Source organism: Rhinolophus sinicus, chromosome 3 (assembly GCF_057876585.1).
Source record: "Rhinolophus sinicus isolate RSI-liver-muscle chromosome 3, RSI-T2T, whole genome shotgun sequence".
NCBI classification, from domain to species: domain Eukaryota; kingdom Metazoa; phylum Chordata; class Mammalia; order Chiroptera; family Rhinolophidae; genus Rhinolophus; species Rhinolophus sinicus.
Genome location: NC_142503.1, coordinates 99,237,756 through 99,265,262, shown reverse-complemented (window position 1 = coordinate 99,265,262; position 27,507 = coordinate 99,237,756). Strand labels below are relative to the sequence as shown.

Here is a 27,507-nt window from a genome sequence, read left to right as displayed (position 1 = left end):
TTTCATTACTGTGATTTCAGAGAAGCAGTAATACCTCGGAGGGCGACCTGATGAACCACAGTTTCTTCAGTTGGCTGTCGTCCTCTATGAGTCATCATTTCTTGGTGAAGTTTTTGCTGTAATTTATTTCAGAGAGACATGCCACCATCCACTTGTTTCAGAATCCTGTTCTACTGCATGCTTACATATACTATATTTAGAACAGAGAAGTTACTGATTCCCGCTGTTTTCTAGAAGCCGTTGATATAGAATACAGAATGACCAGCTAACAATAGTAATTCCCATTTATCGCATGTCTTCTGTGTGCCAGGCACTGATCAAGGTTTCTCATCCCTGGCCTGAAAACTACACCTCTCCCAGTCTCGTCCGTCTCAGGAATTATATTTTCTACCCAGTCGTTCAAGCCAGAAGCCTAAGAGTCATACTTGATTTCACCCTTTTCCTCCCTCTTCTAACCGACATATGAGATCTTTGATTCTACCTTCAAAATATTTCTAGAATCCATACACTTCCCTCCATCTCCGCTCCCCAACCCTAATCTAAGATCTCCCCATCTGTCACCTGGACTATGGCAGCAGATAGCCTCCTCACCTGTATCCCCATTGTACTCTTGCCCCGTCAGATTCTGTTTAGCACAGAGCATAGTAATAGCTTTAAAACCCACATCTGGATGTGACCCTCCCACTTAACCATTTCACTGAGAACAGACCCAGACGCCTGCACGTCTCGTCCCTCCCCTCTGCATCTCCTCGCGTGCCATTCCCCACCTTGCCCCTGCATTTCCTGAGATTCCTCAAGCTTCTCCTACCTCTGCACATATTACTCCTCTCCCTGGAATGTTCTTTGCCTGATTGCCTCCTTCTCGATTCTCTGGTCTCAGTAAGTTCTACTTCTTCAGAGAGACTTTCCCTGACTCCTTGAACTGACAACTGGATGCCCATCCTGCCGACCTTCCTTCACAGTGTCTCCTGATCACACTGCAGTTTTTAATGTTTGTTCACTTTTTTAGTGTCTGTCTTCTCTACTGAAGGTAAGTTCCTGGAAGACAGAGACTATGTTTTTTCTTGTCCGTTTCTGTACCCCTGACACACAGCAAAGTGTCTGAGACATTTTGGGAACCCAGTAAAATATTTGGTGAATGGTAATCCTCCCCAAAAGTTCTGACAAATCATTTTACAGGAAACATAGGCTCAGGTCATGTACACAAGGCCGCTCAGCTAGCGCCAGAGTGGTGACCAGGTATGGAGGTCCAAGCCTGACCTGAATATCATTCCTCCCGCCCTACTCCCTCAACCCTGTTCCCTTCACTTAAAACGAGTGCTGCTGCTGGCTCAGTTCTCTGTTCTGCACTATGTCCCAAGTCCCTCCTTTGTTGAAAAGCCTTCTTCCCCAGTGCCCAGCACACGCCATCGAAGCCGTTCTGCCTCCACAGTGCAGCCTCACTACCTGAGTACACTTCCTCCTTGTCTCCTCACCTCCCTTCATTCTCTGCTTCTTCCATGTGCCTATAAACCCAACCCCTCTCTCCTCTACCTGGGAAATTCCAGCCTCATTAAGGGCTCAGCTGTCTTAAGTCCCATTTCTTGTTACTCAACTGCTCCAAAGTCTAAATAGAAATAAAATCAGCTTCAACTTAATTTTCTCTTTTCTCTCTCTCTCTCTTTTTTTTTTTTTTTTTGCTTATTTCCTGTATGAGTCTTATGTCACCAATTTTGTAGGGAGGAGGTCACATATTCCTCCATCATAATGGGAGTAAAGGACATTTTAAAACTCTAACCCATCCTGACTCTAATACTTGCCCGTAAGGGAACATACGGTTTGTATTCCCCACATCTGTCCACCTCTGTCACCTCCACTATTAATGGGTGAGAGTGTTCTGGAATAGGAATAGACAGAAAACCACCGCACAGCCTGGCTGACGCAGGAAAGAGGAAACTACTGCACAACTAGCCTGAAGATGCTGCGGTACCTCCATTCTTACTGACATTCCTTTTTTCACAAACCCTTATTCTTTTGCTCTGAGCACATTTTTTGAGCCCTTTGAAGAAAAGCATTTCTGTTCCACATGACACCGTAGATCACCTCTATGAAAACTACTATATTTGTAAAATGTTGTGATTTGATGGAATTCCAACTGAACAAATGAGAAATGGCTGGAGTAAAATTTAAAAAGTGGTAACTGTGTAGGTACCAGGGTAGGCATGTGGCCTGTGACTACCAGAGCTGCCTGGAGCCAGCAGGGCCATGGCCGGAAACCTGAAAGCCAGGGAGAAGCTGGTTTCTCAGTGGCTACGAGAGGAGCTCGGAGAGGGCATCAGCCAGAAGAACCACAGGACCTAAAAATGAGGGGGGGAAAATCCTAGTAATTACTTAAGTCATCATTCTGGTAACATTTATCAAGAGCTTCTCATGGTCCAGGCCCCATGTTAACTTCCTTACATGTTTAAACTCATTTAATTCGCTCTTACCGTCTGAGGGAGGTACCATTACTACCTACATTTTACAAACATTGGCTTCAGGAAGGTAAAGCACCTAATACAGCTTACAGTGACAGAGTCTGGGTACAAAAACCAGCAAGCTGGTTCCAGAGCCTACACCCTTCGCCATCACTCTACCTCTCAGCAATCATCTGTATTTATACTTAGAATAGAAACTTGTCACTAGCATTGAGTGACAACTGCTTAAGTACCTCCCTGTACTTAGTAATTTGCTGGGTGTAATTGGGTGTGCCAAGAAGTAAGGGCAGATCACTGCCCTTGGGACTATATGCTCTCAGTGAAAGTCAAGAAAAACGCATGTAAAACAATTATTTCAAGCTCTAACAGAATTTATTACCTACCAAAACGTGGCTGGTAGGTGATGGTCTAGGCAAGATTCCACTCAGTGGGGCCCTCAAATCTATTTCTAGGGAGCTGCAGATTCTGGCCTTTTCTCCAGCAAGGTCAGTGTTTTCGGCATTGAGTTCACCTTCCTGCATATTTGTCACTATCCAACAATCTTCTGTGGGGATTTCAGTATCTGCATAGAGCAGAACACTCCCTTAGTTATTCCGAATTGGGCAAAGAGGTCATTTTTATTCATTTTGGGTTTAAGTACTAACAAAGCAGTTCATTATTTGAGTATTGGGTATGTGTTTGTGTGTGTGAGTGTGTAGTCTTGTTAGACATAAAAGTAAATGACTTTGAACCTCCCTTTTGGGTTTATTGATTATTACTGAAGATCCAAAATTTAATCATTTTCACAATAAAAGCAGTAGTTTTGTTATATACTATAGAAAAAGCTTTATGGCCTTGTCCTGAAAAGGAAAGCCTAAAATGCCCTCTATTGGCCAAACCTGGAACGACTGTCTACCATATGAAAGTTGAAAGTTGAAAGCAACAATACATCGCGAACATGTGCAAAGCTTTCTCTACAAAGGTGTCTATTAAAGTGTAATTTACAGAAACAAAGATTAGAAACAACCTAACAAAAGGGGGGATTGGTTAAATGAATTATGGTACATCTACATAATGGAATACTACTCAGCTAATAAATACTGTGTTTCCCTGAAAATAAGACGACCTAACCGGAAAATAAGCCCTAGCATGATTTTTTCAGGATGACATCCTCTGAACATAAGCCCTAATGTGTCTTTTGGAGCAAAAATTAATAATAAGACCCAGTCTTATTTTCGGGAAAACATGGTATGATACTGAAAAAAACAGTAACAGAAAAATGTTTGTTGTACTTAATGAAAATCTGAGCTCACAAAGATGTTTATTATGATTCCATTTTTATTATTTAAAGGATATATAGAAAAGTAAATAGAATAGCTAAATTGCTAGATAACTGAAAGGACACATATTCATGTTAGGCCAAAATGTTAACATTTTGTTAACATCTGTTTATGCAGGAGTTGTGGGGTGTCTTATTTTCTTCTTTCTGCTTAACTCTATTTTCTAGATGTGCTAAAATCAACATGAATTACTTGTGTAAAAAACAATGAGAGTTTTTTTTAAAGAAAGAAATCAAGAGATTGAGCCTCCTAATCTTACAGACAAAAAACAAACTGGGGTCTGGAGTAGTGCTGTGACTTACTCAAGGCTACACATCTAGTTAGATTTAACATTGACTTTCCGTTCATTTATTTTCTGATAAACCTCATTATTTTAGCTAATTCTTTTGATGAAAAATTAGTAATATTAATAATCTGAAGACTTGGCTATTGGTTGTTCTTCACAAATGAGTAACTGAGATGATTCAGAAATGAAGCAGGGTATCAGTTGTTAAGATACCTAGGTGGAGCACACTTGAAAAGATCACGGTGAAGGTAGGATTAATTTGTTTCGATTATGCAGGGGTTGGCAAACTACAACCAGTGAGCCTAACCTGGCTACGCCGCTCACGTATAACTTGCCTATGGCTGCTTTCCCTCAGCTGTTGAGTAGAGACAAACTGTATGGCCTGCTCAGTGAAAATATTTACTATGTGGCCCTTGCAGGAAAAGTTTACAGATCTTGCTCTTACCAATTGTTTTAATCTTACACTGCCTAAGGGTATTTTAATGTTACAGTACACTTTAATGCTTCTAGCCAACCAGAAGGACTCTGAGCTGGAATTCTAAACCAGTGTCAGATCTAGGAAGCCCCCAAAAGGCAAGTTGTTTTCCCTGATGGATTTTACTGCCTCGAGAAGCAGGCCATTCTCTGCCTGAGATCCAAAGCAGTTTCTAAGTGGCAGGGAATGCCTGGGGGAAGAAGGGCTGTGGGATGGATGGTGGAGACCCCCCAGAGATGGGAGCTTAGAAAATAAGTGCAGGGGATTATACTTCTAGCTAACTTCTTTTTCCACTTAATGGAATCATACAGCAGTAACAGATATTTAAATTGTGAAGTGCTTAAACCTGAGCTGATAGACCAGTGGAAATTCCACACAAACTGGGCATGAAGTGGGAGGGAGAGTTGGGATGTGTCTCCAATGTACTCACCCACCCACCAGTGGGATTTGACCACAGTGCTTCCAGAGGTGACTGCAACAGGAGCTCACCTGCAGACATAAGGAATGAGAAAATACTATGCAATAGTATGTAAGACAACTATTGACCTTCAAACCAAATTCATAAAACACTATTTTATGAATTCTGGATGTGAGTTATTTTTTGCATCTATATTTTGTTATTTCTGTTTTATTATAATTAATAAATGAAAATGTAAAACAACACTCACCACAAGCCTACATGTAAAGAACTTGGGATGAGAGTACTTCGGGGCCTATGTCATCTTACACAGTAAAGATATCCAGGGTTACCAGTGTGCACCCCAAACCAAAGAGGACCTCTAGGACCTCACAACTTGAGGGGAGCCCCTTCCCACCATCCCAAGCATGACAGCATCCTGAAATGTCCTACCTATATGACATTAGTGACAGCAATCTATACCCCATATACGAATACTACCATAAAATACACGAGAGAAAAAGTCTATGGAGAGAGAATCATTTGAACATGGTTATAGCACAAATTCCTTTCACGTTTTCATCTACTGAGTTCCTAGTATGTGCGAGGCTTTGCTCTGGGCCTTGGAGGTGTTACAGAGATTCATAAAACAGCAAACTGGATGCCCCCTCCCTGCCTTTTGACACTCAGGAAGGTAAAGATCCCTGCTGGGACCTCGGCTACAGTCACAGCAAAAAGGGAAAGTTTTAACACTTCCACATCCAAGCTTGCCCACCAAAAGAGAAGAAGCATGGTTTCCAATTCAGTATTCCCTTCACCCTTCAAGTCTCAAGTGCATTGATCTGCTTGTGAAAGTTAGGTCACCTGTGGAACCCAGGATACAAGGTCCTCTGGGACAAGTAGCTTTAGATCACAAGCTTCTAGTATTCGGCAAGGCACACTTAAGGAGGTCAGAAATAGAGAGAGAACCAGTCTGAACACCAGCCACATTTACCAAGCTGACAATGGGGAGAGATGTACAGGAGAAGGAATAGTGCAGTGATTAATGAATGGGGTGCGTCAGAGGCTGGGGAGAGCTGAGCTGGGTTGGGAGCAAGTGGGCCATTAGCCCACCTTTTGTGCCTGGGAAGCTGCTGGCAAACAACCTTCAGGAGAACAAGGAGAGGCCAACTCTACAACTCCAGCTCAGCCATGACACTTTTCCCTTTGTACCTATGGATGAGGAACGGGAACTGAAGGAAATAAAGGAGGATGAAAATATTTGGTGAGAAGTTAGGTTTTGGACATGTTAAGTTTGAAATGCCCTTGGACACACTCAGTTAGAGATGTCAAGTAGTCAGTTTTATGTAAGACAAGGATCTGGAGTTCAAGAGAAACAGCGAAGTTGGAAATTTAAATTTGGAGATCTTTAATGTGGCTGAAATGACGGGAGTAGACGGAATCACCTTGCAAGCATGTGTAGAATAGGAAAGAAGAAAGCCCAGTACTAATTCTGGGATCCAACATCACTGAAGAGATGAGGGTGAGTGGGGTCTGCAAAGGAGATGGAAAAGAGTTGGAGAGAAGAGGAGAGCCAGAAGAGGGTCATGCCATTCAAAGGAGGAAGGAGTTATAAGAGGGAAAACTTGTGACATGCTTTGGAATTCAACAAAACAATCATTGGGCTCGGCAACTAGGAGGCCACTGTGATCCTGGAGAGAGCAGTTTCGGTGATGTGATGGGTCAGAAGTCTAACCTGTAATCGGAATAAGGAAGGAGAGGAAGGAAGTGTGGGCTGTTCCTGTGAGAATATTGACTACAAAGGGACAGGGAAAGGTGTGCTACCTAGGGAAGAATGCAGGATTGAGGAAGAATTTGTGTTTGTCCTGATGGGAGAAACTGGCACATCAAGTAGGCGGCAGCAAAGAAAACAAAATAGAGGGAGAGACTGAGAATTCAGGGGAGAGAAGGGTTAACTGATGGAACAAGTACCAACCTAGAAAGCAAGAGTCTCATTAGGAGAATTAGTCTCAAACGCAGAGAAGAGAAGCTTCTTCTCCAAAGCTGGAGGTAAAGAGAACTTTGTAGGCACAGCTAACTTGTGGATGAGACAGTAGAAGGTGAGGAGCTCTTCATGCCTGACAGCCTCCATTTCTCTATGCACTGAAAGCCAAATCGCCATTTGCCAGAAGAGGGAAGATTTCCTGGAGTGAGAAGGGTCTTGAAAAGCATGGTAAGACTGGACATAGAAAAGAGGTGACCTGCGTGCTGACTAGATTTATTGTGGTAACCATTTTGGAATATATGAGGTCTGACAATTACGTTCGTGAACTCATTCTAGAAAAAGTGCTACATACCTCATTGCTGAATATCACTATGGTCACCTTCGAAGTACTCCCCTTGGGAAGCTATGCACCGATGCCAGCAACTAGTCCACCCCTCAAAGCAATTTTGGAACTCTTTTTCTGGAATGGCCATAAGAGCTGTCATCGTATGACCCTTGATGTCCTGAATGTCACCAAAATGTCTTCCTTCCAATATTTCCTTTATCTTTGGGTAAAGAAAGAAGTCATTGGGGGCCAGATCAGGTGAGTAGGGAGGGTGTTCCAATACAGTTATTTGTTTACTGGCAAAAAATTCCCTCACAGACAGCGCTGTGTGAACTGGTGCATTGTCGTGATGCAAGAGCTCCTTCGGGACCATTTTTGCAGACACCTTTCTCATGCCAAGATCTTCAGTTAAGATTTTCCTGTTTATCAATGTTTACTTGGTCTGCTATACTTCTCACAGTCAGCCGATGATTTTGACACACAATTCAATGAATTTTTGCAATATATTCATCAGTTCTGTTAGTTGCTAGCTGCCCTGACTTCTCTTCATCAGTGACGCATTCTCTCCCCTCAGAAAAACATTTAATCCATTTGTACACTGCTGTTTTCTTCATGGCATTATCCCCATAAACTTGGACTAACATGTCCCTAATTTCATTTCCACTCTTGCCAAGTTTAACAAGAAATTTAATGTTTGTTCTTTGCTCTAATTCAAGCTCATTCTTGTGACAGTACACAAAAACACACAGCAGGACACTGCCACATGTCGATACGAACACAGCTGTGAGACACTGATATACCAAGGTTATGAAACCTTACTGAGCTGTTTGTACAGTGTTCTCAATATAAATGCATGGTGGAAAGTTTGTGAACTTAATTGTCAGACCTCATAGATATCTGTTAAACCATTATGTTGTACACCAGAAACTAATGTAATATTCTATGTCAATTATGTCTCAGTTTAAAAAAGAGAGCTCACTAAAAGAAACACATGGATAGATGCCCCAATGCACTGTGAAGTAATCATGCCTTCCTGGTAGCACCATTTCACAGGGTGGTGGCACTCACCCAAAGGTACAGCAGAGGGCTAATGGGTTAATCTAAGGTTATTGGTTTTGCAGGGCAGTCAGGTAGCTGGTCCCTAGAGAGACGTTTAAATGGACCCATAGGATCTTGGTAGGATAGGAGAAAAAATATAATGAAGTGATTAGATACCTGAGAGGAAAGGGTGGGTGGGCAAGGGAATATCAGTCTTAAGGAAGTAGAAAGTCAAGTAAACCAGGTTTGGGGAGAGAAGGAAAGACAGAACTTAGTGATCAAAGACCAATATATTGGAGTTAAATATATTTAAAATTGGGAGGTAGAAGAATTCTGGGTGCCAGCAACGCTTCTCCACAGGGTATTTGTACTTAGCTGTTTTCTTTTTTTTGCTGCACATTCTTCCCTTACCTCACTCAGAACCATGCCTTTTTCCTCACCTCTTTCTGAAACAAGGATACCCTTGAAGAGTTTTACATGGGGGTAGTGACATAATGACATCAAATACATTGGTGCAGAAGTAATTGTGGTTTCTGACCATGGATTTTGAATCATTATAGCTAGGCTCAAACACATCTTTATTAATCAAAATAGGAACCATTACAATCAACACATTTTTTGCCAATGAGAAATAAGTTTGTTTATTCCTGTAGCGTAAAAATCTGTGCTTTGCGATTCGATGAATTCTTGGAAAGTGTTTTCTGCATCCTGCTGGTTGTGGCAGCGTTTTCCTTGCAAAACGTTGAGATGCTTGAAGAAGTGGTAGTCAGTTGGCGAGACGTCAGGTGAATATGGCAGATGAGGCAAAACTTCGCAGCCCAGTTTGTTCAACTTTTGAAGCGTTGGTTGTGCGACATGCGTTCGGACATTGTGGTGAAGAATTGGGCCTTTTCTGTTGACCAACGCCGGCTGCAGGCGTTGCAGTTTTGGGCGCATCTCATCAATTTGCTGAGCATCCTTCTCAGATGTAATGGTTGCGCTGGGGTTCAGAAAGCTGTAGAGGATCAGAGCGGCAGCAGACCACCAGTGACTGTGACCTTGTTTTGGTGCAAGTTTGGCTTTGGAAAGTGCTTTGGAGCTTCTTCTCGTTCCAACCACTGAGCTGGTTGTCACCAGTTGTCGTATAAAATCCACTTTTCGTTGCACATCATAATCCGATCAATAAATGGTTCATTGTTGTTGCGTAGAATAAGAGAAGATTACACTTCAAATTGACGATATTTTTCATTTTTGTTCAGCTCATGAGGCACCCATTTATCAAGCTTTTTCACCTTTCCAATTTCCTTCAAATGCCAAATGACCAAGGAATGGTCAACGTTGAGTTCTTTGGCCACTTCTCATGTAATTGTAAGAGGATCAGCTTCGATGACTGCTCTCAATTGGCCGTTGTCAACTTCCGATGGCCGGCCCCTACGCTCCTCATCTTCAAGGCTCTCGTCTCCTTTGCAAAACTTCTTGAACCACCACTGCACTGTACGTTCATTAGCAGTTCCTGAGCCAAATACATTGTTGATGTTGTGAGTTGTCTCCACTGCTTTACGACCCATTTTGAGCTCGAATAAGAAAACCACTCGAATTTGCTTTTTGTCTAACATTTTTATAGTCTAAAATAAATATAAAATAAACAGCAAGTAATAAGTCATTAGCAAAAAAAAATAAAGGGAGAAATGCACATTAAAATGATGTATAACATAACCACATTTAAGAATGTATTTCAATATCAAACGGCAAATTTCAACAATGCAAAAACTACAATTACTTTTGCACCAACCTACTATAAGCAGCATGAGACATAAAAATAAAGTTTATAGCAGCACTGTTTCTCAAAGAACAACACTGGGAAATGATGAGATATTCATCAACAGTGACATGGGTAATATTCCACTCATTTGAAGTCCAAAGACAGCTAAAATTAAACTGCATTGCTTAGAGATACATATATATGTGGTGAAGCTTGGAAAACAAGGAAATGATTGTCAGAAAAGTAAGGACAGTGGTGACCTCTGGGAGAATGAAGGTGCCTTCATCAGGAAGGAGCCCTTGGAGAGCATGGGAGTTGACGATGTTCTATTTCCTAACTGAGTGGTGATTATGTGAATATTTCCTTCACCAGGTTAGGGAAGTTTTTTGTCATTATTTTTTCAGATAGGTTTTCAGTTTCTTGCTGTCTCTCTTCTCCTTCTGGTACCTCCATACGAATGTTGCTATGCTTGATGTTGTCCCAGAAGCACCCTTGAATTTTTTTTTTCTGAGTGTTTTCTGCTACCTTATCTTCCAAATTGCTGAATTGATCCACTGCTTCTCTAATCTATTATTCATTCCCTCTAATCTATTCTTTGTTTCAGTTACAGTATTCCTCATTTCTGACTGGTTCTTTTCTGTTTTCTATCTCCATTTTTATGTTTCCTATCTCTTAGCTAAAATTCTCCCTGAGATCATTGAGAATCCTTATAACCAGTGTTTTGAACTCTGCATCTGACAGATTGCTTGTCTCCATTTTGTTTAGTTCTTTTTCTAGAATATTGATCTGTTCTTTCATTTGGGACATGTTTCTTTGTCTCCTCATTTTAGCTGATTCCGTGTTTGTTTCTGTGCATTAGGTGGATCTGCTATGTCTCAGTGTTGGTAGGGTGACCTTATGTAGTAGGTGTCCTGTGGGGCCCAGTAGTTCAGTCTCCCTGGTCATCTGAGCCAGGTGTGTGTCCCTTGTGTGAGTTGTGTGTGCCCTCCTGTTGTAGTTGAGCCTTGATGTTTGCATGTCAGTAGGAGAGATTGACCCTCAGGCTGATTGGCTGTGAGGACTAGTTGTGACTACAGTGGGAGTGCTGTTGTGCAGGGGCTGACCCCACAAAGTGGGATTTACTTTAGTGGGGCTCTGGCACCTGCCAAGCCTGCCCTTGAGGTATGTTGTTTGTGGAGCTGATTCAATGGTGCTCTGATGTGGTCTGAAGCTAGCCACGAGGTGTGTTGGTTCTGGAGCCTCTTGGGAAGGGCTCTGGTATAGGCCATGGTCAGCTGCTGCCTGTGCCTAGGACAGGGCCACGTGGTGTGAACTACAAAAGTGATCTCCAGAAGTTTGTCATTTGTACTGAGCTTGGAGGTGCCTGGGAGAGGCTAAGCTGTGAATGGGGTCCCGCTGCCACTAGTTCCAGGCTTGGAGCTGCTTAACAAGAGGTATGGGGTACACCAAGTTCAGATGCTGTTTGAATGTTTTCAGGTATACAAACACTCAGAGAGTTTAGGAAAGTCTGCAGCATGAGCCGAGACAAGCCATTTGTATGGAAAACCAGCTGGAAGCGCTTGGGTGAGCTCACAAGTTGGGTGAGGTCGTATCTCAGGGAATCACAAGTGCAGAATGAATGGTGTCAGCTAGGTTGATAGAGACTCTGACTTGGCACTTGCCTGCACCTGCACACTAGGTGTGGGGAGGGCTCAACAAAGGAACAATGGTGTCTACCAGCACTTCTATCTGGGAGAAAGCTGCCCCTCCAGCCATTGCCCTGAAGCCAGACAACTCAGTTTCTCCCCATATGCCCCTGGCATTTTTTGAGCTGCTGCCCAGTGCTAGAGCTCAGAGTAAATAAGTCCATCAGCAAGTAAATCTGTATGCAGGCCCTTTAAGAGGAGCTCCTGGGACTCCAGCTGCCCTCTGTCTCACTCAGCCACAATCTCTGCTGGTTTTCAGTCAGAAATTGTAGGGACTTCTCTTCCCAGCACTGGAACCCTGGGCTGGGGTGCCCAGAATGGGGCTGGAACCCCTTGCTCCTCAAGGGGGACCTCCACAGCTGAGATGTCCCTCACATTTCTTAACCTCCACACAGTAGGCGTGCCTATTCTCTCTCTCCATTCCTCCTACTAATCTTGACTTGACTTTTTCCGTATATCTTTAGGTATAGGACCTCTGTTCAGCTAGTCTTCAGACAATTCTCAATGCTGGTTGTTCTGTGGTTTAGTTGTAATTTTATGGGAGGAGGTGTGCACAGCATTTATCTATTCTGACATCTTGACCAGAAGTCTCCCCAGTTTCTGAATACATACGTTTTAATTTGTTATACCTATAATTGTTTATATGTCTAAATTATTTAAATAAAAATGAAAACTAAAAGAAGGTAATGTAGAAAAGAAGATATGTGCTTTTGTTCCTTTTTTTCATTTCCTAAAGTTAAATTATTTATTCAGTAAATTAGAATCAGGAGAGAAAATTCAGGAGCTGAATCAGCACTTGAATGCAGCGATTTGTCCACATTCAAAGTTCTTTTCTTTGGGGAGGCATAGAAAATAGAATCCAGTTTACTAATCTCAGGGCTTGATGCCTGTAGAACTATTTATTTGGTTGACTCTTGGAGACGTAATCCCAGGGCTATAACTTCCTGTGTTCTGAGAGCAGCTCCCACCTCTGCATGGGCGTCCCTCCCTCAAAGTTTCACTGACCCTCCCTGCAGGCCTAATGTGAACTGGCCTGGAAGTCATTCCACTGGGGTGGGGATAGCAGCTGCCTGCAAACTGCCTTGCTTTCCCAGAAAGCCTGCTCCAGCCGCTTCCTACTTACTCAGCAAGTCCTCATTCCAGGCTGCTGACCTTGGATTTCTCCCCACTGTGTAAACACAACCAACTGGGGAACTACATTCCTAAAGGAAATTCTCAGTAGAAATGTAAGATGAAAACTCCAACAATTTCAGCAACATAAAACTAATTGTACATTTAGTTTAGATTTTCCTACTTCCCGAGCCTTTGGAATCCCTTCCCATTTTCTGTATACAGCCTGGCTTTAAAGTGTGGGAATAAATGTCTCCCTGATAGCCCCTAGTTTTGTGGTTTTCTCTTGTGGATTCGTAGGGTAGGAGAGGCTGTCTGGCAGAGTAAACAAATGGAAGGAAGCTGGTCCAGGTAACTCCTTACTTAATGGGTCCAGGTAACTCCTTATTTAATGAGCCAATCCAGGATCTAACAGAGACTTCTTGTTATGTAAGATAATAAAACTATTTTTATTATTTAAGCCACTTTTGGTTGAGGTTTCTGTTACAGCTGAAACACCCTAATTGTCCTAGGATGGAAAGGACATCTTGCTATAGATATTTTTGAGAAAGGCTGGAGCAGGTAATGATAGGCCTCTGGGGGCCTTCTTTAGAACAGTGCTGCTCAAAGTGTGGTTTAAGGACCTGCAGCATCAGAATTACTTAGGATTTTGTTAGGCATGCAAATTCAAGGGCTTCACCTCGGACTTACCAAATCAGATTCTTTGGAGGAGGGATGGGGAATCTGTATTTTAACAAGGTTCCCCTCCAGTGATTTTGACGCAACTACAGTTGGAGAAAACACTAACCTAGGAGACTACTACAGCTGGGAATGGGATTGGTCCAACAGAGGAAGTGCTGTGCCTCTCATTGTTAACTTCCTGGAAACTGTTCCAATCCTCTAGGCCTCATTTTCCTTTTCTGTCACAACAATGTGAGAATCAAATGAGAAACTGGGTGTAAAACGGTTTGAGAGAGCTAAAACCTTGATTCCTAGGAGAGTCTCTGCGCACACCCAGACATACTTGTGGACACAGCACCCAAGGCTGCAGACAGATGTGTGGGATAGGCTGGACTCCGCCTCACCAGCCTGAGCTCTTTTGGGTAGGGCCTGTCTCCATCTGTGTGCCCAGGTACCCAGCGGAGGAACTGGCATGGAGAAGGTGGAGAATCACTGTCATTCTTAATTTAACTCAACTGCCCCTATTCTGAGTTTTTTCCGATTCCTATGATCGGAAAGGACTGGAAACCCAGGTTTTGCCCTCATTGCTTAAAGCGGGGTAGCTCATGTCGTAATCCTGCCCCTCCTCTCTTACAACCTCGGTGACCTCAGCCGTCTTCCCCTCCACCTCCATTGAAGTCACCCACCCACCCCCACCCCGGATTTCCCTGGCCTTCGACGCCCGAGGCAGCGCAGGACCCGCAAGCCTGGAGACTAACGAACGACTAGGTCATGAGCCCTCCCGCCTCTCAATCACTAGGTGTCGCCCCCGATGCCGGAGCCACCGTAGAGCCAACCAGGAGACCCTATTCGGAGAGGGTGGGCGCGCGCGGCCGTACAGACCGCGGGACCAGTGATCGCGGGAGGAGACGGCGCGCCCGCTGGCCAGAGGGCCAATCAGAGCAAGGTAGACAGGCCGGCCGGTTCCAGTGGCCACTCAGGCGCAGGCTGACGCTCTACCTGCTCCAGGACTGGGCGAGCTTCCCGCCAGTCAGGGGCGGAGCAAGCAGGGACTCAGCCAATAACAGGAGGCGACCGCGTCAGGCCGGCGGCCCGGCGGTCTGCGCGGTGGCCGGCTAGCGGCTCCATTGGCTGAGAGAGGCCTCCCCCAGGCCCGCGCGCGCTGCACTCTTCGCCCCTCGGTCCAGCCAGCCGGCCGCGTTGCGTCATGCCAGGCGTTGCTCCGCGCTAGTGCCGGGTCCGCTGCCCGCCTGCCCGAAGCCGCGCCCACTGCCCAGAGCCAAAGGGATGGTGGTAGTCACGGGGCGCGAGCCAGACAGCCGTCGCCCGGACGGTGCCATGTCCAGCTCCGACGCCGAAGACGACTTTCTGGAGCCGGCCACCCCGACGGCCACACAGGCGGGGCACGCGCTGCCCCTGCTGCCTCAGGAGGTACCTGGACTTGGAGGGAGGCAGGGACGGGGGTGAAGGGGCGCAGAGGGAGAAGCAGATACTGGGTGGAGCTGACCTTTGGGATGTAAGCAACGCTCGGTTTGAGGGTCAGGGGTCAGGCTGAGGGTGGTGGCTGAGGAGCTGTACTCACCTGCCCGCCCCCTCCTAAAATGCACCAGGTGGGTTTTCCTTGCTCTAGAGGTCACCTGGTCCCCAACCCCCTCCTTCCAGTACTCACTGCCTACAAGGTCGATTTACTCCCGTCCCTGTGTCCCACCCTTACCAACTAGAGGAGGGAGGGTAGACTGTGGGAAGGTAACCTTGGAGCCCCAAGAGATGATAGTGTCCTCTAGAAAATCCAGGTGGAGGCTCTGGTGGTTGCCTAAACCCAGTCTCCAGCTGCCCAGAGAGTGGAGTAAGGGACTGTGTGCAGATAAGAAGCACCAACTGGTAGATGTGTCCACATTCACCTGACAACTCGCTGGCTTACCCTCACTCGCTGCTGTGCTGCGGTGCTCCGTGGCTTTCACTGGTCTTACTGTGTATGACAGTCTCATATTAACACCTGAAAGGACCCTCAAGAAAAGGAAAAAGAGGAGGGAAGGTAGGGCATTGCTGGGCACTGAAGACAGAGTAGCAAGGAGGAGCTAACAGACTTTCATTGGAGCCAGAGAGATGTTGTAATTTTGAAAAGCATGCACTGCGCCAACATTTTAGTTAATTGGAGGAGGACGGTTGGAAACTAGAGAGAACTGGCCTCGTTTCTCTCCAAATCACAAGGAGTGAAAGATATAAGAAAGGAAGGAAGGAAGGAGGGAGGGAAGGAAGGAAAGAAAGAAAAGGTCCTGAGCATTTTAGGGAGGCCCTAGAGCTTCTCAGGGCAAATCTATTTCATCAGTCCCTATTCTGCACCTTGCCTCCAGAACCTTACCTGGACCTGGGGACTGATCTCACTCTACAGATTAAGAAGGAATTATTCATCAAACATCCATAAGCCTTTCTGTGGGTGGCCTCATGATTGGTGAACAAGATGTTGTCCCTGCCATCAGGAAGCTTGGGGTCTAGCAGGGTGGGCTGAAAGAGAAATAATTGACAATCTGTTTGTTGTTCTAGGCACTATAATAGAGGAGAGTGTGGCATGCAGTGAAGGTGCAATGGAGGGAGAGTTTAATTAACTCTGTCTTGGGGATTGGCAAGAGACAATACAGCGGAAATACAGGGTAGGGGAACTTGAATAGAAGCTCTTAGAATGACCGGATACTGCTAACCTACATGGTGCCTTGGTGTGAATTAGAGAAAGGGCACACATCGGGGCTAGCAGATCACTCATCCAGGTGCCTCTATGCAGTGAACAACCATTTGGGCACTTAAATTTGCTAGATGGACAAAGGAGAGTGGTAAGAGCGTTTTGGACAGAGAAGACAACATGAGCAAGGGCACAAAAATGGTAAATTTGGGAAGTACAAGGGGGACAGTGAAGGCTTTGAACTCTAGAGCAGAGATAGAGGAGGAGGGGGATGGATAGGTCTTGGCCACTAGTGAGTGTGGTGAAAGGAAGGAGAGAGAAGAGTGTTCAGAAACCCTCTTGGGTTTTGGCTTTGGGTGACTAAGTGAATGGTGAGGCATTAATCAGAACCAAGTAGACTGCAGACGGAGCTGCCCGGCTCTCATTCCCTTCCCTGGCTGAACATGTAGCTGTTTCTTTCCAGTTTCCTGAGGTTGTCCCCCTTAACATTGGAGGGGCTTACTTCACCACACGACTGTCTACCTTGAGGCGCTACGAAGACACCATGCTGGCTGCCATGTTCAGCGGACGCCATTACATCCCCACCGATGCTGAGGGCCGGTACTTCATTGATCGGGACGGCACACACTTTGGGTATGTTTCTCCCTCTCCCTCTACGATCAGCTTTGTAGTCCTAGCAAGTGAGTGGCCTGGGCAAGGATCTGGGCTTTCGTGTCTTCCATAGTATCTAGAAGAGGAGATAGCATACTCACAGAATTTAATAAACGTGCGTATTGAATTAGATCAAAATTCTTAATTCTTTCCCAGAGGGACAGGACAGTTAGAGAAATGCCAGGTAACACATACTGGCTGGATGTGATGAAATTGCTTCTGTCCTATGTAGTTTAAGACAGTGAAGTTGTCATTCGTGTGGAAAGGAATAGGTGTGATTCCACGTAGGGGTGAGGAAGTTCCAAAACGCCTTCTCGGAGAATACCCTCAGGTCAGATTTTGGGGCTCAACATTGCAGTTAGGAAGGGAACATGGTGTAAGAAAAGGTAAGGGACAGGCACATGGGGTTACCATCCTTTAATGTTGCCAAGAAAAGTCTTAAAAAACAAAACAACCTTCAATTAGTACTGTTATTTTAACACTAAAACATGGAAAAGCAATCTCAAAAAATAGATACCCCTTCCCAAGAAAGGATTTCTGACAGCCTTACACGTAAGCAATATAAAGACTTTTTAATTTCAGGTTCCTTGTTTGCAAAATGAGAAATAATTATAGCTGCCTCGCAGGCCTGTTATGTGGATTAAATAAAGAGCCTTGGTGTGACCCTTGGCGAGGTCCTCTCAGAGTATATGGCTGAAGCTCTTTTCCCCTTCAGTCTAACTTTGGAAATGACTAAAGAACTCAGCTGGCCCTTGACCTTGAACAAAGATGGCCGCCAAGTAGGATTTTGCACATTGGGAGAAGGGTCATTTTTATTCGCAGAAAGAAACTTCTGGTCAAATAATTTGCTTTGAAGCATCAGGGTTTCCCTCTTGGGCTGTCAGCTGCCTCCAATGCTGAGAAAACAAAGCTTCACATCACTGCAGAGCTATAAAAAGGTTTTTGTTTACAGGCTGTTTGGGGGAGGAAAGTGTTGGCCCCAGCTGGCAGCTCCCTCAGCACTTTTAGCTAGGTCTTGTCTTGGGGGTATGTTTTTCAGACCATGAGAACATTTGCTTAAGATCCTAGAGGACCAGTTTGGAAAAGGGTTGTGGGGAAGGAGAATAGGGTTTGATTGCAGGCTGATGTGCCCATGCTCAGGTCACCACACCTGGAAAGTGGCAGAGCGAGGTGAGGGTGTGGCAGAAAGCAGGATATTATGGCATTTATCCTCAGACTGCTGGGCTCCAGTGGCCTATGATTCAGCAGCAGCAGGTGAAGTTGTTAAAGGACTCAGATAAAGTAAAATAGGAGTTTAGGGCATTTGGTGGGGTAAACGTCTCTGTTGGTAGTTCATGTACCCCATGCACCCACCATGGAGGCAGTTTCCCACTTGATCAAGGCAGGGTGTCTTTGGACTAAAGTCTGGACCACTGTGGGTGTGGTGTGGGCTCAGAGCCAACTGTGTCTGCATCGAGCCTCTGGCTAGCTGTGGCTCCTTGAGCAAGTGTGTTCCTTAACCTCTTTGAGCCCCACTTTTTCCTCATTTATAAAATGGACATAAGATAGCACTGATCCCATAATGTCATTGAAAAGATTCAATGGAATAACACACAAATGGTGGCTGGCGCAGATTGACAGTGAGTGTTATCTGGTATTGCGTTACGATCTGGTAACAGCTTGATCTTGGGGTTTACTCACAGATCCTTACAGAAAAGCCCTTCCCACATCTACCAGTGATGGATCTGATTACTCTTAGCACTAAAGAATCTGAAAAGAGAATGAAAAGAACTGAATTTTTATTTTAAGAAAATGCAATATGTGATTTTATTTACTCTTGGAACCAGTTTGTTTAGATGTTAGGGGTAGTAATTTGATTTCCGTATAGCTATAGAAGAATATTAGTGGCAAGGATATAGAAGCTGGATACATTGCTACTGGGAATGTAAATTGCTACAACCACTTTGTTAAACATGCACTGTGAGTGAACAATTCTACTTCCAGTGTCTACCCAAGAGAAACTGGTGCATGTATTAACAAAAAATCCTTTATAGGAATGTTCATCACAGCTTTACCTCCTACAAGCCTCAAACTGGAAACTGATACTCAGATGCCCAGCAATGGGAGAATGGGTAAAATAACTTACAGGAGGAGGTACATCCATATAGTTTGATGCTACTTAGCAATAAAAAGCAACAAACCACTGTTACACACAACATATGAGTGAGTACATTTCAGAAACCTGAGGTTGAGGGAAAGAGGCCAGGCACAAAAGAAAACATACCGTATGACTATACTTATATGAATCTCTACTTCTATGACTCTATCTTATATGAAGAAGAGGCAAAAAGAATCTTTGGTGACAGAACTAGAAGCAGAGTGGTTGCTTCTGCAGGATTGACTGAAAAGAGACACAAGCAAGCATTAAGAAGATGGAAGTGGGGGCCGGCCCGGTGGCTCAGGCGATTGGAGCTCCATGCTCCTAACTCCGAAGGCTGCCGATTCAATTCCCACATGGGCTAGTGGGCTCTCAACCACAAGGTTGTCTGTTCGACTTCCTGACTTCGCAAGGGATGGTGGGCTGTGCCCCCTGCAACTAGCAACGGCAACTGGACCTGGAGCTGAGCTGCGCCCTCCACATCTAAGACTGAAAGGACAACAACTTGAAGTTGAATGGCGCCCTCCACAACTAAGAAAAAAAAGTCCTGGAAGTACACACTGTTCCCCAATAAAGTCCTGTTCCCCTTCCCCAATAAAATCTTTAAAAAAAAAAAATGAAGATGGAAGTGTTCTAGTTCTTGAGCTAAGCAGTGGTTATATGGATATATTAATACTTAAAAAGTAATTGAATGGTGCAATTAAGATTTATACATTTATTGAATATTAATTATACCACGATTAAAATATTTATAAAGAGGCTGGTAATGTTCTATTATTCCTATATGTACCTAATAACAATACCTAATATTATTCTAATAATAATTGTAATTATAATGATACTGATAATAACAACTATTAACATTTATTTAGGGCTTGCTTATTTTGGGCCAGGTATTTTTTAAGCACTTTTTATATACTAATTTAATCCTCTCATAACATTATTGAGTAGTTTTCTTATTTGCCCTATTTTACAGATGAGAAAATCGAGGCACAGAAAGGTTAAGTTCACTTACTTACTCAAGGTGATACAGCTGGCGGTCTGGTTCCAGATTCTGTGCTCTAAACGCTGTGTGACACTGCCCGGTGCAGTAGCCCCTCCTCACCACCTCCTTTCTTTCCTGCTCAGAGACGTGCTGAATTTCCTGCGCTCAGGGGACCTGCCGCCCAGGGAACGTGTGCGGGCTGTGTACCGAGAGGCCCAGTACTATGCCATTGGGCCCCTGCTGGAGCGGCTGGAGGACATGCAGCCGCTGAAGGGGGAGAGAGTGCGCCAGGCGTTCCTGGGACTCATGCCCTATTACAGAGGTGAGGGGCCGGCTGCCCAGGCCCTGGGTGGCCAGTGGGTCTGGGTTGGGGGCAGTGAGGTATGTAAGGCATCTGTCAGTGCCTCCTCTCCCCCGAAACAGGTTCTGGGTCCAGGGTTCACATATGCTCTTTAGGGTGGGAGAGAATCTCTGTCCCGTCTGTTCCCCATCTTGGTTCCACTGGGAAAATATAGGGTAAGGAGGGACCGCCTTTGACAATCATCAAGTCACATTTCAAAAGGACCATCCTCATCCCATCCTTCTGGTTTCTTTTGTTCTGGAGATCCATAAACCTTAAGTCTGTACCCTGCATTTGCCTTCCCCCAGGACTCTGCCCCTTCCCTCTGGCTCCAGTGGTCACTGGGCTCTCTTCGTGCCCTCCCACTGCCTCGCCCTGCCCCCCACATCTCCCAGTGATGGGGGGCGCTCACCCCCTAGTGAGGGGGCACGCTCCCCTCTCCCAGTGACGGGGGCATGCTCTCACCCCTCCCAGTGGCGGAGGTGCGCTCACCCCTCCCAGTGACGGGGCGTGCTCATCCCCAGTGACCGGGCGTGCTCACTCCCATAGACCATTTGGAGCGGATTGTGGAGATTGCCCGGCTCCGCGCAGTGCAGCGGAAGGCACGCTTTGCCAAGCTCAAGGTCTGTGTCTTCAAGGAGGAGATGCCCATCACCCCCTACGAGTGTCCACTCCTCAACTCCCTGCGCTTCGAGCGGAGCGATAGTGATGGGCAGCTTTTTGAGCACCACTGTGAAGTGGACGTGTCCTTTGGGCCCTGGGAGGCTGTGGCCGACGTGTACGACCTGCTGCACTGCCTGGTCACCGACCTCTCAGCCCAGGGCCTCGTCGTGGACCACCAGTGTATTGGGGTGTGTGACAAGCACCTCGTCAACCACTACTACTGCAAGCGCCCCATCTATGAGTTCAAGATCACATGGTGGTGAGTAGTCCTGGTAGGAACAGAGTCCCTTTAGGGAGGGTGTCCATTCTCTTAGTGGCTCTGGGAGTGAGATCCCTGGAAGGTGGATCTGACTGCCCCAGAACCTGCTGAGGTGAGGACCGAGTGCAGAGGCACAGCGCCAAGTGGATGGAGATGCAGCTCTGGTCTCTCAGGCTGCACCTTGGGGTCAGGCATGGGCTTTGGCCCATGGGGACTTGGTGCCTGCACTCACCTGGCCTTTCCTCCAGGCACCGTAGTCTTTGCCTGAAGCTGACGGGGTTTGGCTAGCTAGGGCTTGACCAGGAAGTCCAGAAAGGTTTTGTCACTTCTTGACCTTGTAAGAGAGTTTCTGCCATTTTTAGAGCCACATCACCAATGAATATAGACATAATCATTTCCTCATACCTGTTCAGGTATTGCTTTCTTGTGCTCAGTGTATAGGTATGAACACAGAACACCATGTGGGATTTACCCAAGTAACCACCCCACAGCCCTTGGCTGAAGAAAGAGCATCTTTCCTTTTCCCCCAAGAATAGCCCCATGCTTTGTTTCAGAATGTGGAAAGACTCTTCCTCCCAGAACATACTCTACATCACCTTTTGGCAATATAACCATAGTTGCCAAAACCATGCACCAGGTTGGCCTTAGAAAAGCAGTGTTTACAGCCCTGCATGGGCCTTGGCTTCTCCTATCTCTACCAACCTTCCTCGCGTGAAGGGTTATCTGCTCACAGGGCTGGAAGGCTAACTTCAGAGGTGCCTTTTGAAGAGTCCCTAAGTCCAGCAGGCACAATGCCTAGATCTGTTATCTTCGAGATGTAATACCCTTTCTAGAGACTCAGAATACCTCCTTGGCTGCCATTTCGTGTGTCAGGATCCAGTGTGTGGTGAACCTCCTTGGATGGGACCCCCTACTATTTAAAAGCTGTTGCTTTATCCCACTAACATTCTCCTTCTAGGAGAGTATTTATTCTGGGGAAGTAAAGATAGGGCTGGGTGAGAGGCATGGCTACCCCAGGAGCTGCAGGAAGACAGCAGCAAACCTCTCCACTGTTCAGAGAGAAAACCATCTGCACAGTTCTGCCCCCCTTGCATTTTCTTCTTGCTCTGTCTGCAGCCAGGGGCGGCTAGTCAGGGTATAGACATGCCTCTCCTAAAGGAAGCACCACTAATTGGAGCATAACATTTCTGAGCTGCAGTAAACCTGATTACACTTCACTGTTCCTGGGTGTTCTTGTAGGGAGAAGTTTCATATGTGAAAAGCTGGTGAGGACAGCCTCACTGGTCTCAGTATTCCAAGAGCAGTTTGGTGAGATAGGGCGGCGGGGGGGGGGGGGGGGGGGGCTTCTCTTCTGAGGAAGAGAAGGCCCAACCCTGAGACCTCTGCTGAATTCTTTGATGGGGCAGTAACCTCCTGGCTCTTGTGTGAGAACAGATTGCAGGGCACAGTTCTACACTCTTAGAATGTGGAGCAGAGATACAGACTGAGACATAAGAGGAAAGTGTAGTCAGTCGTCCTGGTTCCCAGATACATGTTCTCTCTGTTGTTCTCGCCCACAAATGGATGTCATTTTTCTGGAGCTGAGATCTCTGCTTAGCCCAGCAGCATGGCTCTCGCCTTGTTCTGACAGTAAAGTCTTTTGTTTAGTTGCTCTGATTGGTATTACTGCCTCATACAAATTCATGTTTTTGACAAGCCGTTCAGGAGGAAGTCAGTGTGAGTAGAGAGCTGAGAATTAAGCCCCGTGCTCAGTGGTCCGGCCTTGGCCCCTCGTCTTTCCCACCCTGGTGTAGAGCATCACAGTGTTTACTATTTAGAGTCCATACATGTCAGACAGGAGTGGCTGGTTTGCTCAAAAACCGGCCCTGGGGACTTGCTTGGGGCTACTGAGACGCTGTTCCTGTGCCTCTTGTTAGGGACACCTGCTTTCTCTGTCCCTCTGTGATGTCCTCAAGGTGGTATGCTCTGTGCCATTGTGAGCAAGTAGACCAGGAAGAGCAGCGGGGACACTGGCGTCCAACTTTGAGCTCTTTCTAAATGGAGTGAAAGAATCCATGGCCTATTTTGGCCATTCTCTGATGAGAAGCCAAGGCCAGTCTGTAAAGTGCTTTTAGATGTGGTGGTTTGTGATAATGGCCCCTCCAAATAAAGGTCATCTCTGAGGAAGTGACTTCTACCAGTTGGATCCCTTTTTAACTCTTAAAGGGCCAGGCTCAGAGCATAAGAGGGGTTGGGTCAGGAAGGAAGGTTCCAAAGGATGACTTTCTCCCCAATAGAAAGGTAGTATATTTTCACAGAATTCTTGTGCATAATGCCAATGAATGCCTCTTATCCTGACAAGGGACTAGCTTCATCCTGCCATGCGACAGGCCAGTGGTTATCAATGGATCAGAGTGCCCGCCTTTGGAGCTTCCCTCCTAACTTTGGGCACCTTTTCTCCCAGGTGCCATGCTCACTGGTTGGGAAGGTGAAAGTTTTAGGAGATAGGACTGCATGGTGCAATGCTAGCCCCAACAAAATTCAACGAAAATAAAAAACTTAATGGCAACAAAAAAAGGCTGAAACAAAACCACAGTGAAACACATCACACCATCCCAGGTGGAGGAAGAAAGAGAAATCACCACCATCCTTATTCTACCTCGGGCTATCCAGTGCTTATCATTTGGAAGGCAGTTAGTTATGCCCTAAAGCTTCTATCCTTTCTTCCTGGAGCTTAGGATATTCTGGGAGCTGTCTGAGCCTATGCCTCAGGTTAATCAGCTGTAACAGTCTTTCTGGTCTGGGTTGCTCACTGGAGGACTAGGAAATTGACATTTGCAAAACAAAGTAGGGTGAACCTCAGTGTGTGATCTTGGCCTAAGCCAGACCCTGAAGAGGTTAGGATCTACAATAACAACAGAGCAAAAACTACGCACACTGCGCATTTTGATCCCAGGTAGAATTTCAGACATTATCCTTCTGCATACCTTCTGTCTATATTTAATTGTGATATAAGTGATTAAGCTTTCTTGGGTACCATTTTGTTGGAACTCTTTCATAAAGGCGGTGTCTGCCTCATGATCCTTAAAAGAGGGGGCTTTATGCATCAGAAGCCTGAGTATTGGGAGCTGGGGTGGGGGAGGCACTTTTTGGAGTTCTGGAAGAAACATGTATGTATACATATGTTAATTGGGGGAGGGTGGGTTGGTGAGGGGCTGGAGGAGGTGGGAACAAAGGCTGGGTGTAGGAGTAGGCAGTTGCCTCTGGAGTGTGGGAGGGAGCTCAGCGTCTCTGTGGCTGTGGGTTATGTACACAGAATGACACTCCGTGCTCGCTCCTGACCTGTCTGTGTGCGCTTTGGTGCGTGGAGCCTCAGCTCTTTCACGTGGCATTAAAATGAACATCGAGAACCTGGGTGCTGTGCCTTTCTTTTGGAGAATTACTCATCCCTCCTCGGCCCACCAGTTGGCCAGCAAATATGTCTTGATTTTTCCCTAAAATGTGGTATGTTGGGGGATGCCACACTATTATAAATGCCATGCTCTTCCCTGAGATTAGCAGCTGAACGTCTGGCCTGACTTGAAGTAAAGGCGGACAGGCCCCACGAAGGTCCTTCTGTACTTACCTAGCCTCGTCTCTGCCCCGTCAGGTAGGAGTGTGCCCACCTCGCCCAGGCAGACTGCTGTGCCCTCATGTTGAGAGGTCTCTGGGGGCAGAAGATGGCACAGGTGTAGTCACTTGTGTGGCCCACACCCATGGCAGTAGTTCCAACAGAAATCCCTCCTGTCAGATACCCACTTCTTTCCAGGGGAGATAGTAGTTCTAAGCTTATGTAAGCCTCAGTGGTTAGACTCTTCCTTGGGGGTATAAAATGCCCTTCCTCTGAAAGTGGAGTTTGACACCTTGCTGGTTAATGAATGTTGTCATCAAGATGCCCTAGGAGTCACATCATGGATTAACCCAGAAAGGTGAGTTCTGAAGTACTGGGCAGCTATGCCACCCTCCACTGCTCTCCTTCAATCTCTGATTATTCTCACTTGTAAACACAAACACTGCATCATCTGTGCCAAGTGTATTCTGTGACCTAATCAGGGCTCACACATCACATAGCAATAACACCTTACAAGTCGGAAACGGAAGCTCCAGGATGTGTGATTTCCCCGAAGGCCCATAGCTGCTGAGCCAGGATGCAAATCCAGAGCCCTTTTCTGAGATCCTCATGGATGTTCAGCAGTAGAGCCCCCCACTGGACATCCCACCTCACAGGCTCAGGGCTTCACCTGCCTCACCTGTTAAGATTTGAAAAGCAAATACTCTAGAAGGAGCACTAAACCGACTTTCTTAGATGTGTAGGTCTTAAGTAGCCCTGAGAATTTAGGACATAGGTGGGTCCTCAGTGCCTACCCGGAATAGAAGGGCCCTCTACTTGTGGGACAGTGACTGGAGGGTAACATAGCAGGTGAGAGAGGACCCCCTGGCTGACACTGGTGGGATGACCCAGGACACGTGCAATCCTGGGTCTAACCATACAGATGTGCTGTGCAGCATGATCATGTGGGAAAGGAGGCTTCCTTCAGGGACCCCTGGCGTCAAGAGCAAAGTAAACGGGACACTCTGGTTTAGCTCGGGACACTGTGTGCCTGGCATGGAGCTCTTGGCCCTTGGACTCCAGGTCTCTACCTTGCTTATGTGTCTTTTGTTATCATTTTGCAGATGACCTTTTAGCTGGCTTTACTTACTTTTCATTTTGATTTGTTTAACTAATAGGCTGTTCCTTTAGCTTTTATTTACTTTAACTTTCTGTCTTTTGATTCCTTACCATTACGTTTCTCCTATCATGTACATTAGCTTTCTCTATTTTTTAAACATGATTTTAAACTTTTTTTAAGTCAGAGCTTATGCTTATGCTTTATTGTTTTTAAATTTTTTAAAAAAATTTTCAATTACAGTTGACACACAATATTATACAGGTAACCCCGGTATAACACAGCACTTCTATAACACGGTTTCACTCTTAACACGGTTCCAGAAGTGGGGGAAACTCTGGTACAACACGGCATTCTAGAACACGGTTTCATTCTAACATGATTTGACAATTAAGAGAAACCCGCGAACAATGAGGAGCATAATAAGAGCTTTTAAGAGCAAAGAAATCTCATTCGAAATTAGGGAAATCTCCGAACAACACGGAATGTAATAAGAGCTTTTAAGAGCAAAAGATATCTCATTTGAAATTTTTCATTCAAGCATGAATGTCATACCAGATTTGATTGCAGAATTTTAAAATTTATTAGAATTTTAAATCCATTTTGTTTGTGGAGTATTAAGTTCAGAGGCTGAAGATATCTTGTCAAAACGAAAACGCCCTTGGTTAATGGTGCTTAGTAGTAATGACGAAGAAAACATTATTGAATACATATTAATATGTTATACTTTTGGTGAAGATTGCTTTAATAAAGATATTTCTCTTAATTATAAAAATAGTGTGTTTTTAAAATTTTTGGAACCTAACCCCTCCCCCCCTTTTTGTACTAGTTTTTGTTTCGTATCACATAGATTTGCATGACAGCATCTTTTAGAAACCTAACAACCATGTTATATGGGGTTACCTGTATTAGCTTCAGGTGTACAACACAGTGATTAAACATTTATACAACTTATGAGTGATCACCCTGATAAATCTAGTCCCCATCTGACACCATACATAGTTATTACAATATTATTGACTATATTCCCCATGCTGTACTTTACATCCCCATGACTGTTTTGTAACTACTAATTTGTACTTCTTAATCCCTTCACCTTTCTCACCCAGCCCAACCCCCAACCCATTTGGTAACCATCAATTTGTTGTGTCTACGAGTCTGTTTTGTTCGTTTGTTTTTTAGAGTCAACATATAAGTGAAATCATATGGTCACACATTTATCTTTCTCTGACATTTCACTAAACTTTATTTCTAACATAACTTTTAAGTAAAGCACATGTATGAATAGGATACAGTGAAGATAGGTCTTGTGCTGAGCAGAGTAATTATGTGCTGTTTTTTCTCTCTAGTCATTTCTACAATGACCTTATAGTAGCTGTGAACATCAGATACCTCATTTCTCCCTTTAGATCAATATCTTCTTCTAAACTCTAAGGAAAAACTGACTGTTATTATCATAGTTACAGATCTGGGTTATAGGTAACCCAGGTGGCCAAACTGTTACCTCCCCCTCCAAAATGTACCTCCACCACCTACACCAAGTAACAGGAAGTACAGCCTTAGGAACAGGGCAGTTCCATTCCTGGACTGCTAAGGACTTCTTCCCTCACACACCTGTTCTCCCTGAAGAATGA

General features: G+C 45.3%; 1 protein-coding gene across 2 annotated transcripts; it reads left to right on the top strand.

The window, feature by feature from the left end:
• The first annotated feature begins 14,565 nt into the window (after positions 1-14,565).
• Positions 14,566-24,577, top strand: KCTD7 (potassium channel tetramerization domain containing 7). Of its 2 annotated transcripts, XM_088796799.1 has the most exons (5): positions 14,622-14,907; positions 16,617-16,786; positions 20,070-20,248; positions 20,816-21,188; positions 21,922-22,155. In XM_088796799.1, the coding sequence occupies exons 1-5, from the start codon at positions 14,764-14,766 to the stop codon at positions 22,007-22,009; spliced, it is 954 nt and encodes a 317-aa protein (XP_088652925.1). In that variant the 5' UTR covers positions 14,622-14,763; the 3' UTR covers positions 22,010-22,155. The 2 variants fall into 2 exon arrangements, with proteins under 2 accessions (XP_019573170.3, XP_088652925.1); XM_019717611.3 differs by having other exon boundaries at positions 14,566-14,907; positions 20,816-24,577.
• Positions 24,578-27,507: the final 2,930 nt, after the last annotated feature.

Coding starts and splice junctions, on each gene's coding strand:
- KCTD7 (XM_088796799.1), top strand. CDS start 14,764: ATGGTGGTAGTCACGGGGCGCGAGCCAGACAGCCGTCGCCCGGACGGT. Junction 16,787..20,069: donor CGGGACGGCACACACTTTGG/GTATGTTTCTCC, acceptor TTTCCTGCTCAG/AGACGTGCTGAATTTCCTGC. Junction 20,249..20,815: donor ACTCATGCCCTATTACAGAG/GTGAGGGGCCGG, acceptor TCACTCCCATAG/ACCATTTGGAGCGGATTGTG.